A 13,005-nucleotide genomic window follows, 5' to 3' on the forward strand; every position below is an offset into this window, starting at 1 on the left:
CCTTGAAAAACAAGGAGCAATCATAACAGATCGGATCTACTAAACAAGGATCAAGCAAGGTGCTGCCCTTACACCTAAGATAGGTGTAAAGGCAGCTAGACGTCTAAGGATAGCATAGATAAAAGCATATATCAAGGTAAAACAATGCTAATCTTAACACGTCTACGATAACTACGTTACTCGCCATCAACAAGGCTTCAACACGAGCAACGCATGAACAACGAATAAACTCGATACTGCCTAGATCGCGAGATGCGATCTAGGCAGCATGGTGCTTACCCGGAAGAAACCCTCGAAACAAGGGGTGGCGATGCGCCTAGATTGGTTTGTTGTGAACGTGATCGTCCTCTTTCTCAATAACCCTAGATACATATTTATAGTCCGTAGACTTTCTAACGTGGGAATAATCCCAACCGTGTACGAGCCAAACTCTACCTTTTAATCCTAACCGACACGTATCCTACTATATTTACAGATACACGGGCAATTTAGCCCAAACTCTCTATACAAGGCCGATTCATGAATATTTTCTACGTATATTTATTAAGCCCATCTCCATCACGGCCCACCTCTGATCCGGTTAAATTCTGGTGATAACAGAGATGTACCATTAATGGGTCTCGCAATGTACCTAATCCAAGTTGACCAACCGATGGCAAAGGGAAAGTCTGAACGCAAGTATCAAACTCGAAAATGGTCATTCTACCCTAGCTAATGTGTAAGGGGATAAGACTAGGAAAGAAAACATCAATCAAAGTAGGCTATGTTTTTATCTCGAACAAGAAACTCAAAATGGAAGCCATGGCAGAACCTCAAGACGATGCCTCCAATAAGTTGAGCGTCGCGGAAGGAAGCCACCATCGACGAGTTCCAAACCAAGGTTAACACAATGCTACATTCACGGGTCTACATTGAAAAGAAAACAATATAGAGAGAGTGATAGATACGAAGCTACCATCACAATCTCAACTCGCGGAACACGCGCTTGAGAAAGAGTTAGGAAGGGAAAGTGATACATCTATCTCTGCTCCATACCGGATCTTCTAAGCTTGTCTACTTATTTTCCTATAAGGGGAAACATATTGTTTTCAATTTCATATTAGTACACAATGCCTCTAAGACAACACTATATTGAGATCCCACCAAAACACAAAAGATGCACACATCCAAATTATTGAAAGGAAAAAATGATGACATTAAAATGCCAGGCCCAATGGATCCACAGTTACCAACGATATGCAACACCAACATAATAACTGCAAGAATGGTTCTCTAAAGGCAATGCCTCTAGGAAGGGAAAACGTGCACGACCAGCTTTTTGATGCTATATGCAACCGTGGTAGACTAGATCATGGGTTTTCACCTAAAGTACAATTAAACTCCAAGAAATGCCTTGCATAGTGGACTTTTAGCCCAAAGATCAAAACCATAAACATGATTAGCATCACAAAAATAAAGTTAGATTGTGTTGCCGCCTCCGCTCTTCAAATAATTTGTTGCCGCAAAAACATAGAATATTAATGCATGGTGAAGAGCCAATGCATAAGTGCATGGTCCTAACTTGAGTATGTCCACATAGCTGATAACCATGCCTACGCATGCAAGTTGTTGAGTCGCGCCAAGAGGCGCGTGCCATACAAGGTGTCAAACGCTAATCGACCATATTCACACATAAAACATAGACCATTCGATAATAAAGGACACATGCACCGCCAAAATCCAATTTTTTTGGAATCTTGAGCAGCCTCACACCATACTCAGAAGTCGAAGCCAGTGGTAGATATGCACAATACAAATCCACCACACTTCTCTATTTCTCCATGACATGGTCTCATTGAAAGGACCTAGATGTCTCCTACATGGATTTGAATAGGCTATCTATATGTTTATTTTACAAAATTGGCTTGAATAAATGCGGAAATAAACTAGTCGTTTTATTTATCAAGCACAAAACCTAAATAATCTAGGATCAACTAAATGCACCAAAAGCTTAAGCTAAAAAAGATGTAAACAACTATTTGATAGCAATCTATAGTATGATAAATAACTTCAAGCACAATGTCCATCATAAGGTAAATACATAAGTAGAAGAGTTTGGATATAGATATGGCTGAGGCAGGGAGACGAAGATATATCCCGATGTTAACTTCTCAAAGCAAGCTACTCACTATTGGAGAGGTGCGGAAATAGGTTGCTACCCTAGCTCCACAAAGGCCTCACCTTGATGTGTGGTGCATACTTCCTTGAGCTCCACAAAGGCTTTACCCAATACGCGGAGGAAAAACATCGATGCCACGGACCTCATATTATTCTTCTCAATCGATTCCATCAAGGACAATGCCTCCTTCCACTATTTGTATCCTTGAAGACGAACACCAAACCTTTACAAATTTGTTGGAACAATTCCACAACTTAACTGGAGGATCCTGAATTTTCTAGAAGCTCTCTCCATCAAAGCTCAACTATGTGAGAAACACCAACCATCTAGGGTTCCAAGAACCGAATAGTAACAAGTTCCCCAACTTTCACTGAAACAAATACTCATGGAAAACTCAAAACAATGCAACAAATTCAAGGCTCCACTCTAAAATCCAAAAAAAAAATCTGGAGAAATTGGAGAGAAAGAACAAACGAGGAATTCAATAAATTACTCAAAAGTCTAAACCCAAAGGCCTACCTTCAGATAGAATACAAATCAATTGGTGAAAACGTAGATATGTTCCCTCTTTCCCCACAAGAAGGTGCACGAATCATAGATGGGGCAGAGAGAAATCGAAGCTTTAGAGGAACAACAGTGGAGGTGGAAAATGTGCTCAGAAGCTAGATCCCGATTAGGCCGGAACTTCCAACCACCGCGCGGAAAACAACTAGTTTCAATTGGATTCGGGCAATACTATAAAGCCACTTCTTCCCCGTGAGGAAGGGAACGACTTTAACCTCTCTCCTACACTGTCCCTTGAGCTCTTCGATATCTCCCTATATAGTGCTCCAATCTTGTCGATACTTTAGGGTAAGATAGAGGAGATTTAGATCTACCATCTCACAAAAGGAATTTGATCCCCCTGGCTATACATTGTGGATCTTGTTACTCTTGTATGTCTAGGCACCCTAAATTGAAGAGGCTATCGTGGAGCTTAGCCATGGTGGCGTTGATCTTTGTGGCATTTTTTGGAGTCTCCAATTAAGTTGTGAAGATCCCCACCATGTTGTTTCTAAAGGTTCAATTGCCTCCTCCAAGGGCGCCACTTAGGGCTATTTCATTGGGCTCCGTTTTGGCTTATAGGCCACAAAGGCTTTGTCTATTTTTCTTTTGGATTTCGGCTTATAAGCTACAAAGGCGCTGTCTTTTTTGCTATCAAATGGGTGTTGTTGCATGATGGTATAAGCCAAAATCCAAAATCAAAACCACCTATTTAGATGCTTTTGTAGCTTAGCCAAAAGGCAGACATAAGCTTAACCAAACATTATCATAATGGATCAATCCACACTTTGCATTGTGTGAAGGCTCGAGGAGAATACATCGAGCCATTGTGACTATTGGTAGTCATTATGTCACCACATCACTACAACATACACTAGCACCTCCAAAGGCATGAACTTCATGGTATATCCTCAACTCCATCACGTGGTTATTTTCAACCCTTTTAATTATTTCTATCTAGCTTATTACCTTGGTTATCTTGTGTAGCTAGAATGTGTCTTGGTATAGGCTGATCACATCTAGTTGGGTAATCTAAAGGACATGTATCCTTGTTAATCCCTAATTTGGTAAACAAAAGATTAAATTTGTAGTCGCTTATTCAACCTCTCTAGTCATCCTTTTCGATCCTTTCAATGTTGTCATCTTTGATTTTCCTTGTATATATAAAAAGCTTAGAAAGTTAGAAGGTCGGTTGGAGCAGAGTAGACATCGGTGTGTTTCGGTTTTTGCCATTCTCCTATCTCTGCTCCAATCATGCCATGGATGTCACCTCTTTTCGATAAAGACCGTGTACATGACCTGCAAGGCTGATAATCACACTCGGAGAGCGAAACACTACTGTATAACCGACGATGATAGCGCAAGGACGCGACAATGCAGGAGATGCCAAGGCTACAGGTAAAGCCATGTCCGGCCAAGACAGACTAGCACGACAGCCTGGGCCTTCTAATAAGCTTGTCTACGCCTAACTTCCTTCTCTTTGAAGCTCAACCTTTGCCGTCGTGTCGTGCCCGCTGATTTCGTTTGCCTCTCACCTCGGCGTCGTGTAGGCCAAAAGAGATACAAATATGCTACAGTACATGTAACCTCGATCAGCGAGCTGCAAATACCATTGTATTGAAGCTCGCACTGTAAATTGATTGTTTTGGGGGGAGTTTCTTTGCTCCCGGCACAACATGAGAATACCCAATCCAGAACAAATGGAAAGATGGGAGAACATCAGTAAGAAAAGGGAGGGGAGGGGAAAACAATACATTTACCTGCAAGAATGAAGGCTGTGAGAGGGAGGGGAAATACAATTCATCCGACAAAACAATGGCAAAAAGGAAAAGAAAGGCAAAAAAAAAAAATTAGGCAAAGAACAGACATACGGGCACCACGGAACTATGCAATGTAATCTTTACCCTGGCCGGCGTCACGGCGTCGGGACGGCCGGAGGCGTGCCTCTCGACCTTTCCTCCTCCGAAGTTCCCCCACGAGCGCTCTCCTCGGTTGTCGTCTGGCCGTGGCCGCTGCCGATCTCCTCGATCATCCTGACAACGTCGGGGGCGTCCGGCCGCGCGTCCGGCACAGTGGCCACGCACGCCATAGCCACCTGCAGCAGCGCCACCATCTCCTCCTCGGCGCTCGCGCCGAGTCGCACCAGCTCGACGTCGAACACCTCCGCCGTCCACTCCTCGCGCACCACGGACTGCACCCACCGCGGGAGGTCCAGCGTGCCGTCGCCCTCGAGGGACGCGTGCGTCGGGGACTTGCCGGTGAGAAGCTCCAGCAGGAGCACGCCCAGGGAGTACACGTCGGCCTTGAACGTGGGCCGGCGCGAGTCCACCATCTCTGGCGCGCGGTAGCCACCCGACCCGACGCGGGTGGTCGTGGAGGCGAAGATCGGGTGGAGGCAGAAGTCGGACAGCGCGGCGGCGTCGTAGTCCGGCCGGAGGAGCACGTTGGAGGACTTGACGTTGCCGTGCGCGAGGTTGTGCGCGGAGTGCAGGTGCGCGAGCCCGCGAGAGGCCGACAGCGCCGACCGCATGCGGGCGTCCCAGTCCATCGGTGTCCGGCCGGAACCCCGGCTCCCTGCATGCAAATTCCCCGGTGAGAAATCTTGGACAGTGGCACTAGCAAACATGCAACGTAATTTCAAAAAACAAACAAACATGCAACGTAGTATTACTCCGGATTAAAAATGCAAGAATCATCACGGCATATCATGGTGTATAAGACATGAACTAGCAACCTAAACTAATGCTTCTACATAATTGCTGCTAATCTAATGAAATCTACAACATCACAATCATGCAAGATCAAAGAACCATTCGTCTTTGTTTTATAAAAAGGGAACATTCAGAAAGACGACTCAATCATCTTGAAGCAATGCTTCTATATATTTGTTTTAAAGAAATGCTTCTACAGTATATACTTGCTGCCAATCTAAAGAAACCTACAGCGTCACAATCATGCAAGATCAAAGAATCATTCATCTTTCTTTTATAAAAGTGGAACATTCGGAAGAAAGAAGACTCAATCATCTGGAACAGCTTCATAATGAGGTTGGTCACAGTGTCTTCCGAATTGACGACGCACAGTTGTACACAGAAGTATTTTTCAAGCAAAATGTGGCAACTTGCATAGGGAGAACTTATTGCAGGCCGCAACTTATTTTAAGAGGACGACACATCTCCGTTGGTCAAGCACGGTTGGACAGCAACAGCACGCACCAAAGCAATCAATCAGTTGCCATAGTAGGTTAATCAAGTAGTAGGACCGAAATTAAGTTCATGAGAGACTACTCCTAAGTCCTAAATACCAATAGATCATAGTACAACAAGTACATATATTTATTAGGGAACTAAATAAGCGTATCTTGTGGATATATCCTAGTAGAATAGTACAGTACTAATACTTGACAGACACACCGGATTAGTAGGTAAGAAACATCGTTACTGATCATACTTCGACACGAACAATCGATCAGTTGCTTCATTTGAGAAAACAGAACCAAACAATGCCGTCAACATGCAGTAGGCTTCATGTTAACAGACGAACAGAACTGTTGAGCAAGGGAGCACTTATAACCATTTTCTATGAGGAGTGTCCTAATGCGAGATTGTGTTGTTTGGCAAGTAGCGGAGATCAATGATCAGCAGTGCGTTTCTGCTAAGCTGCCATGCGGTGTCAGATAATAGTACACATATGTGGATGGCAGCTTGACTGGTGCCATGGACCCATATATATTTGCTAGAGCTGGTGGAGACCAGCCAAGGACTTGCAGATTTGCCACTTGCCGCGGCAGGAAATGAGGCAAGTCAAAACCTCATTCTATCGAAATTGACATTTGGGAACATTCGTGACACTCAAAGACTCAAAGTCAAAACCTGATTCTATTGAAATTTGACCTCTGCGAACGCTTTCGAGATTCTAAATTTAAGAGTGGACATCAAGTTTGCTGCAGCAGCTTCTAGGGCTATAAACAAGGGAGGAGGCACATGTACTGTGTAAAATGGTAAGCAAGTGCTGATTTATGGTGCGCCATGATGGACAACGTGCAACCACCTGACTGTTCATTCGACTCTCATCATCATCATCAGTCCCTTTCGTGGCGGTTGATGCTTTGATCGCAAGCAATTAAGATGGCCGCGAGGGGCGACGAGGCACAGACACGGCGTGAATGCCTGCCGTCTTGCTCCAGCGGCATGCACATCAGCTGCCTGAACTACACCGTCTACCGTGACGGCGCCATGAGTGAGCTGCATGCGCAGCCGGGCAAGAGCCCTTTTGGGCAGGAACCGGATCATGGCGAGGCGAGCTGGTCCGCCCCACTCACCCGCTCGCAGCCCCACCCCCGGATCATATATTATTCTACTCGGAGGCAGTTAGCCAGCCTTGCCTCAATTTTGCATGTTGCCAGGAAGTTGGATACTACACCGTATGTATGAATAGCAGGCTACGAAAATTTCATTTTTTTTTAAGCTTGATCTACAAAAAACAAGCAGCAATAGGAGAAGCAGAGAACTCGGCCCCCGCGTCGCTCCTCCTGGAGCGGCTCGGGCGGAGCCCCAAACCAGCACCGCCTAACCGCCCCCTCCCCCTGGTTCCTCCCCCGCCGCCGCTGGTGGATGCCGCCGGGCAAAGCCCGTGCGGTGGCCGGTGGCGGCGGGTCTTCTCCGCGCAGCGACGATGCAAGTCCAAGCGGGCGTCGGTGCGGGCGTTCGTTGGTGCGGGTGTTGCCGGCCGCGCCCAAGCGGGCGTCGGTGCGGGCGAGGCCGACCGCGGCCAAGCGGCCGCCGGGTGCGGTGAGGCCGGCCGCGCTCACGCCGGCGGCGGTGCGGTTGGGCGCCGGGGCGGCGACCCCGGGCTCCGGTGGCGGTGGCCGGCGTTTGAAGGATGCCGCTCGGCGTGGACGGCGTCGGCGCCGGTGCGAGCGGCCTCGCCCAAGCGGGCGTCGGTGGTGGAAGTGAGAAGGGACGCGGCGGCTCGGGCCGATGGAGGTCGGCGGCTGCGGCGATCTGCGTGCTGCTTTGCGCCCGGCCACGCGGGCCCGATTGGGCCGGATCTGGGCAGCCCGGGCCGCGGCCTTTCCGTGGTGGCGCGATGCTCTGCTCCGGCTGCTTCCAGTCATGGTGGAGCGGATGGCCAAGCGGTCCTTGCTCCAGATCTGGGGCCTGGCGGCTGAGGCTGTTTGCAGGCTACCTGGCTGACGGCTGGAAGTAGGTGCGGTGCACATAGGCTCCTGGTTGCCGGCGGGGGTGCTGGTCATGAAGGCGTCTTTTTGATGGTGCTCCGGCGAGGTATGTGGAGCGGTTGGGTGTGACTGAGGTGTGCCGGGAACTCAGGTTCCGGCAAGATGCGCGATTCTCCGGATGAAAATCTTGCTCGACTTCCGTCGGTGCTGGTGACGACGTCACTATTGGGTGTCGTTCGCCTTGTTGAAGGCGTCACTGTGGAGATCGTGCACCTCTCCCACTCTTGGTTCTTGTCTTTGGGTGAAAACCTAAATTCGCTTGTCGGATTGGCGATGGCGGCATCCTCGATGTCGCGACTTCGTTGGAAGCATCGTTTTGGAGACTTAGTACTGATGGGAGCACCTGGACTGCGGTCAAGCGGTTGGCCGGGCACTATCAAAGGCGGACGTTCTTGGAGTCTGTGGTGATCGTGTGGTTGCCTCGTGGTGGCGATAGCAAAAGCACTCTCGACATGCAGACGGCGTCAGACGAGTCCTGTTTTCCGCCCTCTCAAGACCGGAGCGGCACATGCCGCCTCCCTTCGGTTATGTCTTCTCTCTCTGGTGTTGTTGAAGCCGACGAACAAGCTCGTGGCAATTGTGATCGATGCGACATGTTTGGAGTGACCTTGGTGTTGTTGCAATGAAGTCGAAGTCGTCCCATCGTAAGCACGATGGATGATGTTCGCTGACGCTGCTTGCCCCGGTGGTGTGCTTTTCTGTTCGTTTCGCTCCTAGCCTTCCTGGCGTCCTTTATGTCTAGCGGTGCTTTTGTTGATGTAAAGGTTTTCGCTCGGTTTTCCTTAAATAAACTGAGCAGTTTTTGGTCTCTGTACCTTTTTCTTCTAATGCAATGAACACAGCAGCTCTCCTGCTGTTATTCAAAAAAAAAAAAAAAAAAATTCATTTTTGATCTTAGATGCATATGGTCCATTTGACAAAAAAATATATTCTAAATGTGTATTTTTTTTGAAAAAATAATTCCCGATTACATGTTCTCATTCTAAGTGTGCACGTAAAATTTCATGAAAATCGACAAATTACATTTAAAAAAATATATGCAGCTGCTTCCGCTGTGGATTGTGGTATGCGCACTGGTACTAGCTTGATTGTGCGTTTGTGGGAGCTGCCATGCCACAGTATTGACTTTGGTTGATGTGGGGGCGTGGGGCAACATTTGGGGCTCGGCACATGGCAGGATTTTACACTGAGTCACTCACTCGCACGCTCAGGCCAGCAGGCGGTGCGCGGCTGTACCTGTGCACCTCACTTGCGTTGGTGGGAGCATTTGCGCGCCGCTTTTACGCGGAGCAGTGCACGCGGGTACACACTAGTAGCATTGGACATTTCCCCTTTCAAAACTGTGAGAGGGCCCCCCAATGGAGTATTCTCTCGTCACTCTCACTACCGATACCAAATGCACAGTGGTACCAGTACAGTACTAGTATGTGATAATGGCGGATATGGCGCCGAGGCGTACAGAAACACCACCCGAGGCTTGTTTCGCGCCACTACTTGCATATACTACGTATTCATGAATGTACTACCCTCAGTCTTCCAGACGCCCTTGGAAGTGGGAAAAAAAATACAATCCACGATGCCGCTCAAGCCATGGCACGCACGGAGCCAGCGTGGGCAGCGAGGACCATCGTCGCTTTACAGCCAGAACCTCGCAGCCATCGCACCCGTCCCGACCACCACACTTGGCGCATCAGATAACAAAAGCGAAAAGGGCTCGCCAGAAAACAATGATAATACAGCAAAAGAAACAGCAGCGCCCGCGGAAAAGAAATGAAAAGAAAAAGAGAGAGCAGGGGAAAAGCGCGCGAGAGAGCTAGAACCACCGCCCCCGCCATTTTTTGCAAAGAAAAAAAAAACCCCACCGCCCGCCGTGAGTCCACATCATCACCTAGTATGCCGGCCGTCACATCGAATTCTTTCCTTTTCCGCGATGGGGAAAGGAATTTCGGGGAGTTAATAATCGCCGCGCATCTGCCATTCGATCTACACCTACTTCCTGATAGCAATCCACCATCAATGCCGTGACAATTCCGGCAGAATCTGCACGGCACGGCGGTTACTCGCGGATGGATTTCTTGCGCCATGTCGGCGTGAATTTCGGAATGCGGCCGAGGTTCGACGATCCCGAGGATGCCTGACAATGCCTGCCTGAGTCTTCGGTTAGTCGGCAACGCCGCAATTCGGGGAGGTCGAATCCCAGCCAGGAAGCAACTAGCCAGCATTGAACTAGTGCGACGGAGAAGGCGACGGCGACGGCGACAATCAAGCTCTACGGTCGACAGCGGCGGCGTGACAACGAAAGAACCAACGAAAGAAAAAATGGCGGGGATGCTGACGTAGTACCGTGGAGCATGGCGGAGAGGCTGCCGTTGGGGAGGTAGTCGTAGACGAGCAGCTTCTCGTCCTTTGAGAAGTAGTAGGCGCGGACGGGGAGCAGGTTGCGGTGCTCCACCCGGCCCAGCGCCTCCATGTGCGCGTCGAACTCGCGCCGCGCCACCGCCACGTCCTTGAGCCGCTTCACCACCACCGTCGTCCCCTCCTCCAGCACCGCCTTGTACGACGTCCCCACGCTGCCCTTGCCCAGCACCTCCGCCGACGCGCGGAGCAGGTCCTCCAGGTCGAAGCTGTAGCCCGCGCCCTTCCCCAGGAATACCAGCCGGCTCGCCTCCCCCGTGCCGGCGCCGGCTGCCACCGCCGCCGCGGCCGCCGACCCGGACGTGCCGGTGCCGCCGCCACCGCCTCCCATGTCGTCTTTCGAAGACGACGTCGTCATGCCGGTCTCAGGGGGGGCCACGCCTCGCGTCTGCCCCGCCGCCGCCGCCGCCTTCGGTCCTTGGCGGGCGCCGCTCTGCTGCCGGGATTTCTTCGCGCAGAAGACGATGAGGGCCAGCAGGAGCAGCGCCGCCAGCACGGCGCCCACCACGATGCCGGCGATTGCCAAGCCGGAGAGCTTTTTCTTGCCGGACGCCGCCCCGGGCACGTCGCTGGGGCTCATCCCGGGCGCCGGCGACGGGGAGGGGAAGAAGGGGCTGCATGGCGGCAGCGGGCTGCCGCAGAGCTGGAGGTTCCCCGCGAAGGCGTCCTCCGGGAACCGCGCCAGGCTCTGCGGGATGGAGCCGTTGAGCGCGTTGTCGGAGACGTTGAAGGCGGCGAGGCCCGGGATGCTGATGCTGGGGATCTTGCCGGAGAGGCGGTTGCCCTCCAGCCGCAGGGACCGCAGCGAGGTGAGGTTGTTGAGCGCGAAGGGGATGGGGCCCGACAGGTTGTTGTGGGCGAGGACCAGCCGCTCCAGCGCGCCCAGCCGGCCGACCCCCGCCGGGATGGCGCCGGAGAGGGCGTTGTTCTGCAGGAAGACGGCGCGGAGCGCGGAGAGCTGGAGCAGGTCGTCGGGGATGGTGCCCGTGATGCGGTTGGACCGGAGGGAGAGCACCTGCAGGTTCGGGAGCCGGCCGATGGTCGCCGGCGGGATGGCGCCCAGGAGCCCGATCCCCGGGAGGCGGAGCGCCACCACGGTGGAGCCCGCGGCGTCGCAGGTGACCCCGACCCACCGGCAGGCCGGCGTGGAGGTGTTCCACCCGAGCTTCCGCTCGTGCGGCGTGGCCGTGAGGAACGCCAGCAGCGCCGACCGCTCGCTCGCAGGCGGCTCCGCGGACGCGAGGAGCGCGAGCGACGCGGCGAGCGCCAGCAGAAGCGCCGCCGCGGACGCGGCGACGGACATTGCTAGGGGCGGTCGTGGGAGCGTCTAGGAGCAAGGCATTGGGGACGGCAGGGAGAGGAAGGTGGGAGCAAGCTCGGTAGCTGAATGAAGCTTGCTGTGTGTGGGTTGTTCGCTAGTTCGGGGCTGGCAAAATTTTGGGAGGAAGAAGTGGGAATGTGCGCGTGGGGAGTGTTTTTATGTGGGTTGGTGACTGACTGGTGAGTAGTGTAGGACGACGGTAGAGCAGCTGGCATGGACACTCTGGGCACTGAGCCGAGACAGCCACAGTGGGCGCGTCCGTGACGGTTCTCGGGGGTGTGCCGCGCTGCCTAGTGATCTGTGGATGCCGCGTCGCCGTGCCATGTGTCGATGCTTGTTGGTTTCTGGACTTCTTTCCTTTTTCACGGAATTTAGAGAGCCAACTACTAGTCATCACCAACATACAAGCTGACTTAGCATAGGGGTGGCAGACCTAGAAACAAGTTAATACTTCGATGTGCATGTGCATATGCTCTCTCCACCCAAAAATACAATTTAAATTGGAGTATTAAAAAATTAGCAAAAACATTTATATGTACATCTGGATAATCTTTTTGCACAACACAAACAAGTCGATTTCTCGTGGAAAGGCTTTGCACGTACCATATGAAGACGTACACATGGATTTTTCGTTTGGAATTGTTTTATATTTCAGAGCCAGAGGAGTATGAGTTGTCTATGTGCTTGTATTGGAAATAGGTGTTGTGACACTCACTCTCGATAAAGAAGATTAACTTCCGCCCAACTTCCATATTGTAGCGCTTTGCGATATACCTATGTAGGACAAATGAAATAGGTTCGGTTTGTCTCACTGACTTAAACCCTGAACTGCATGATGGGCATTTTCCACTCGACCATGCTCACCTCAAAGGATCCTGGTGGCGAGCGCCTCCGCTCACATGTTCCAAGAAGTTAGGCCTTGAGCTGTAGGGATGCACTAAGCAAAATCATAAGTTAGAACAAATATTTTTTGGAGGGGGGATATATGTGTATATGATTAACTCAACCACAAACATGTTCAATAGAAACATACCGTCTTAATTTAAAAGTTTCGGAGAGCACTATGACAAACTTGCTGTTGTTGTTGCAGGTTGTGCAACCACAAGCAGCACGCGTGTCCATTTTTGTTGCATGATAAACAGAACATTTGCAAACGAAAACATAGAACATAGCAGTATATCACACATTTTCAAATTAAAACATGGAATAGTTTACTCAATTTCGGAATGGTACGGGCATCTGGTACGGGCGAGGGTGATCGTTAAACTTCACGATCATCGATGTTCTTCTTCCTCCAGGTGGTACGGTCGTGTGGTATGGTAGGTTCTA

The 13,005-nt window shown here is 50.7% G+C and overlaps 1 protein-coding gene across 1 annotated transcript; it reads right to left on the reverse strand.

Moving 5' to 3' along the window:
• Positions 1–4,284: 4,284 nt before the first annotated feature.
• On the reverse strand, positions 4,285–11,823 carry LOC127342887 (probable inactive receptor kinase At2g26730). Its single transcript, XM_051368915.2, has 2 exons — positions 10,284–11,823; positions 4,285–5,275 (listed from the first exon to the last, which is right to left on the reverse strand). Exons 1-2 carry the CDS (start codon positions 11,656–11,658, stop codon positions 4,617–4,619), a joined length of 2,034 nt encoding a protein of 677 aa, XP_051224875.1. The 5' UTR covers positions 11,659–11,823; the 3' UTR covers positions 4,285–4,616.
• Positions 11,824–13,005: the final 1,182 nt, after the last annotated feature.

This window comes from Lolium perenne, chromosome 3, assembly GCF_019359855.2.
Source record: "Lolium perenne isolate Kyuss_39 chromosome 3, Kyuss_2.0, whole genome shotgun sequence".
NCBI classification, from domain to species: domain Eukaryota; kingdom Viridiplantae; phylum Streptophyta; class Magnoliopsida; order Poales; family Poaceae; genus Lolium; species Lolium perenne.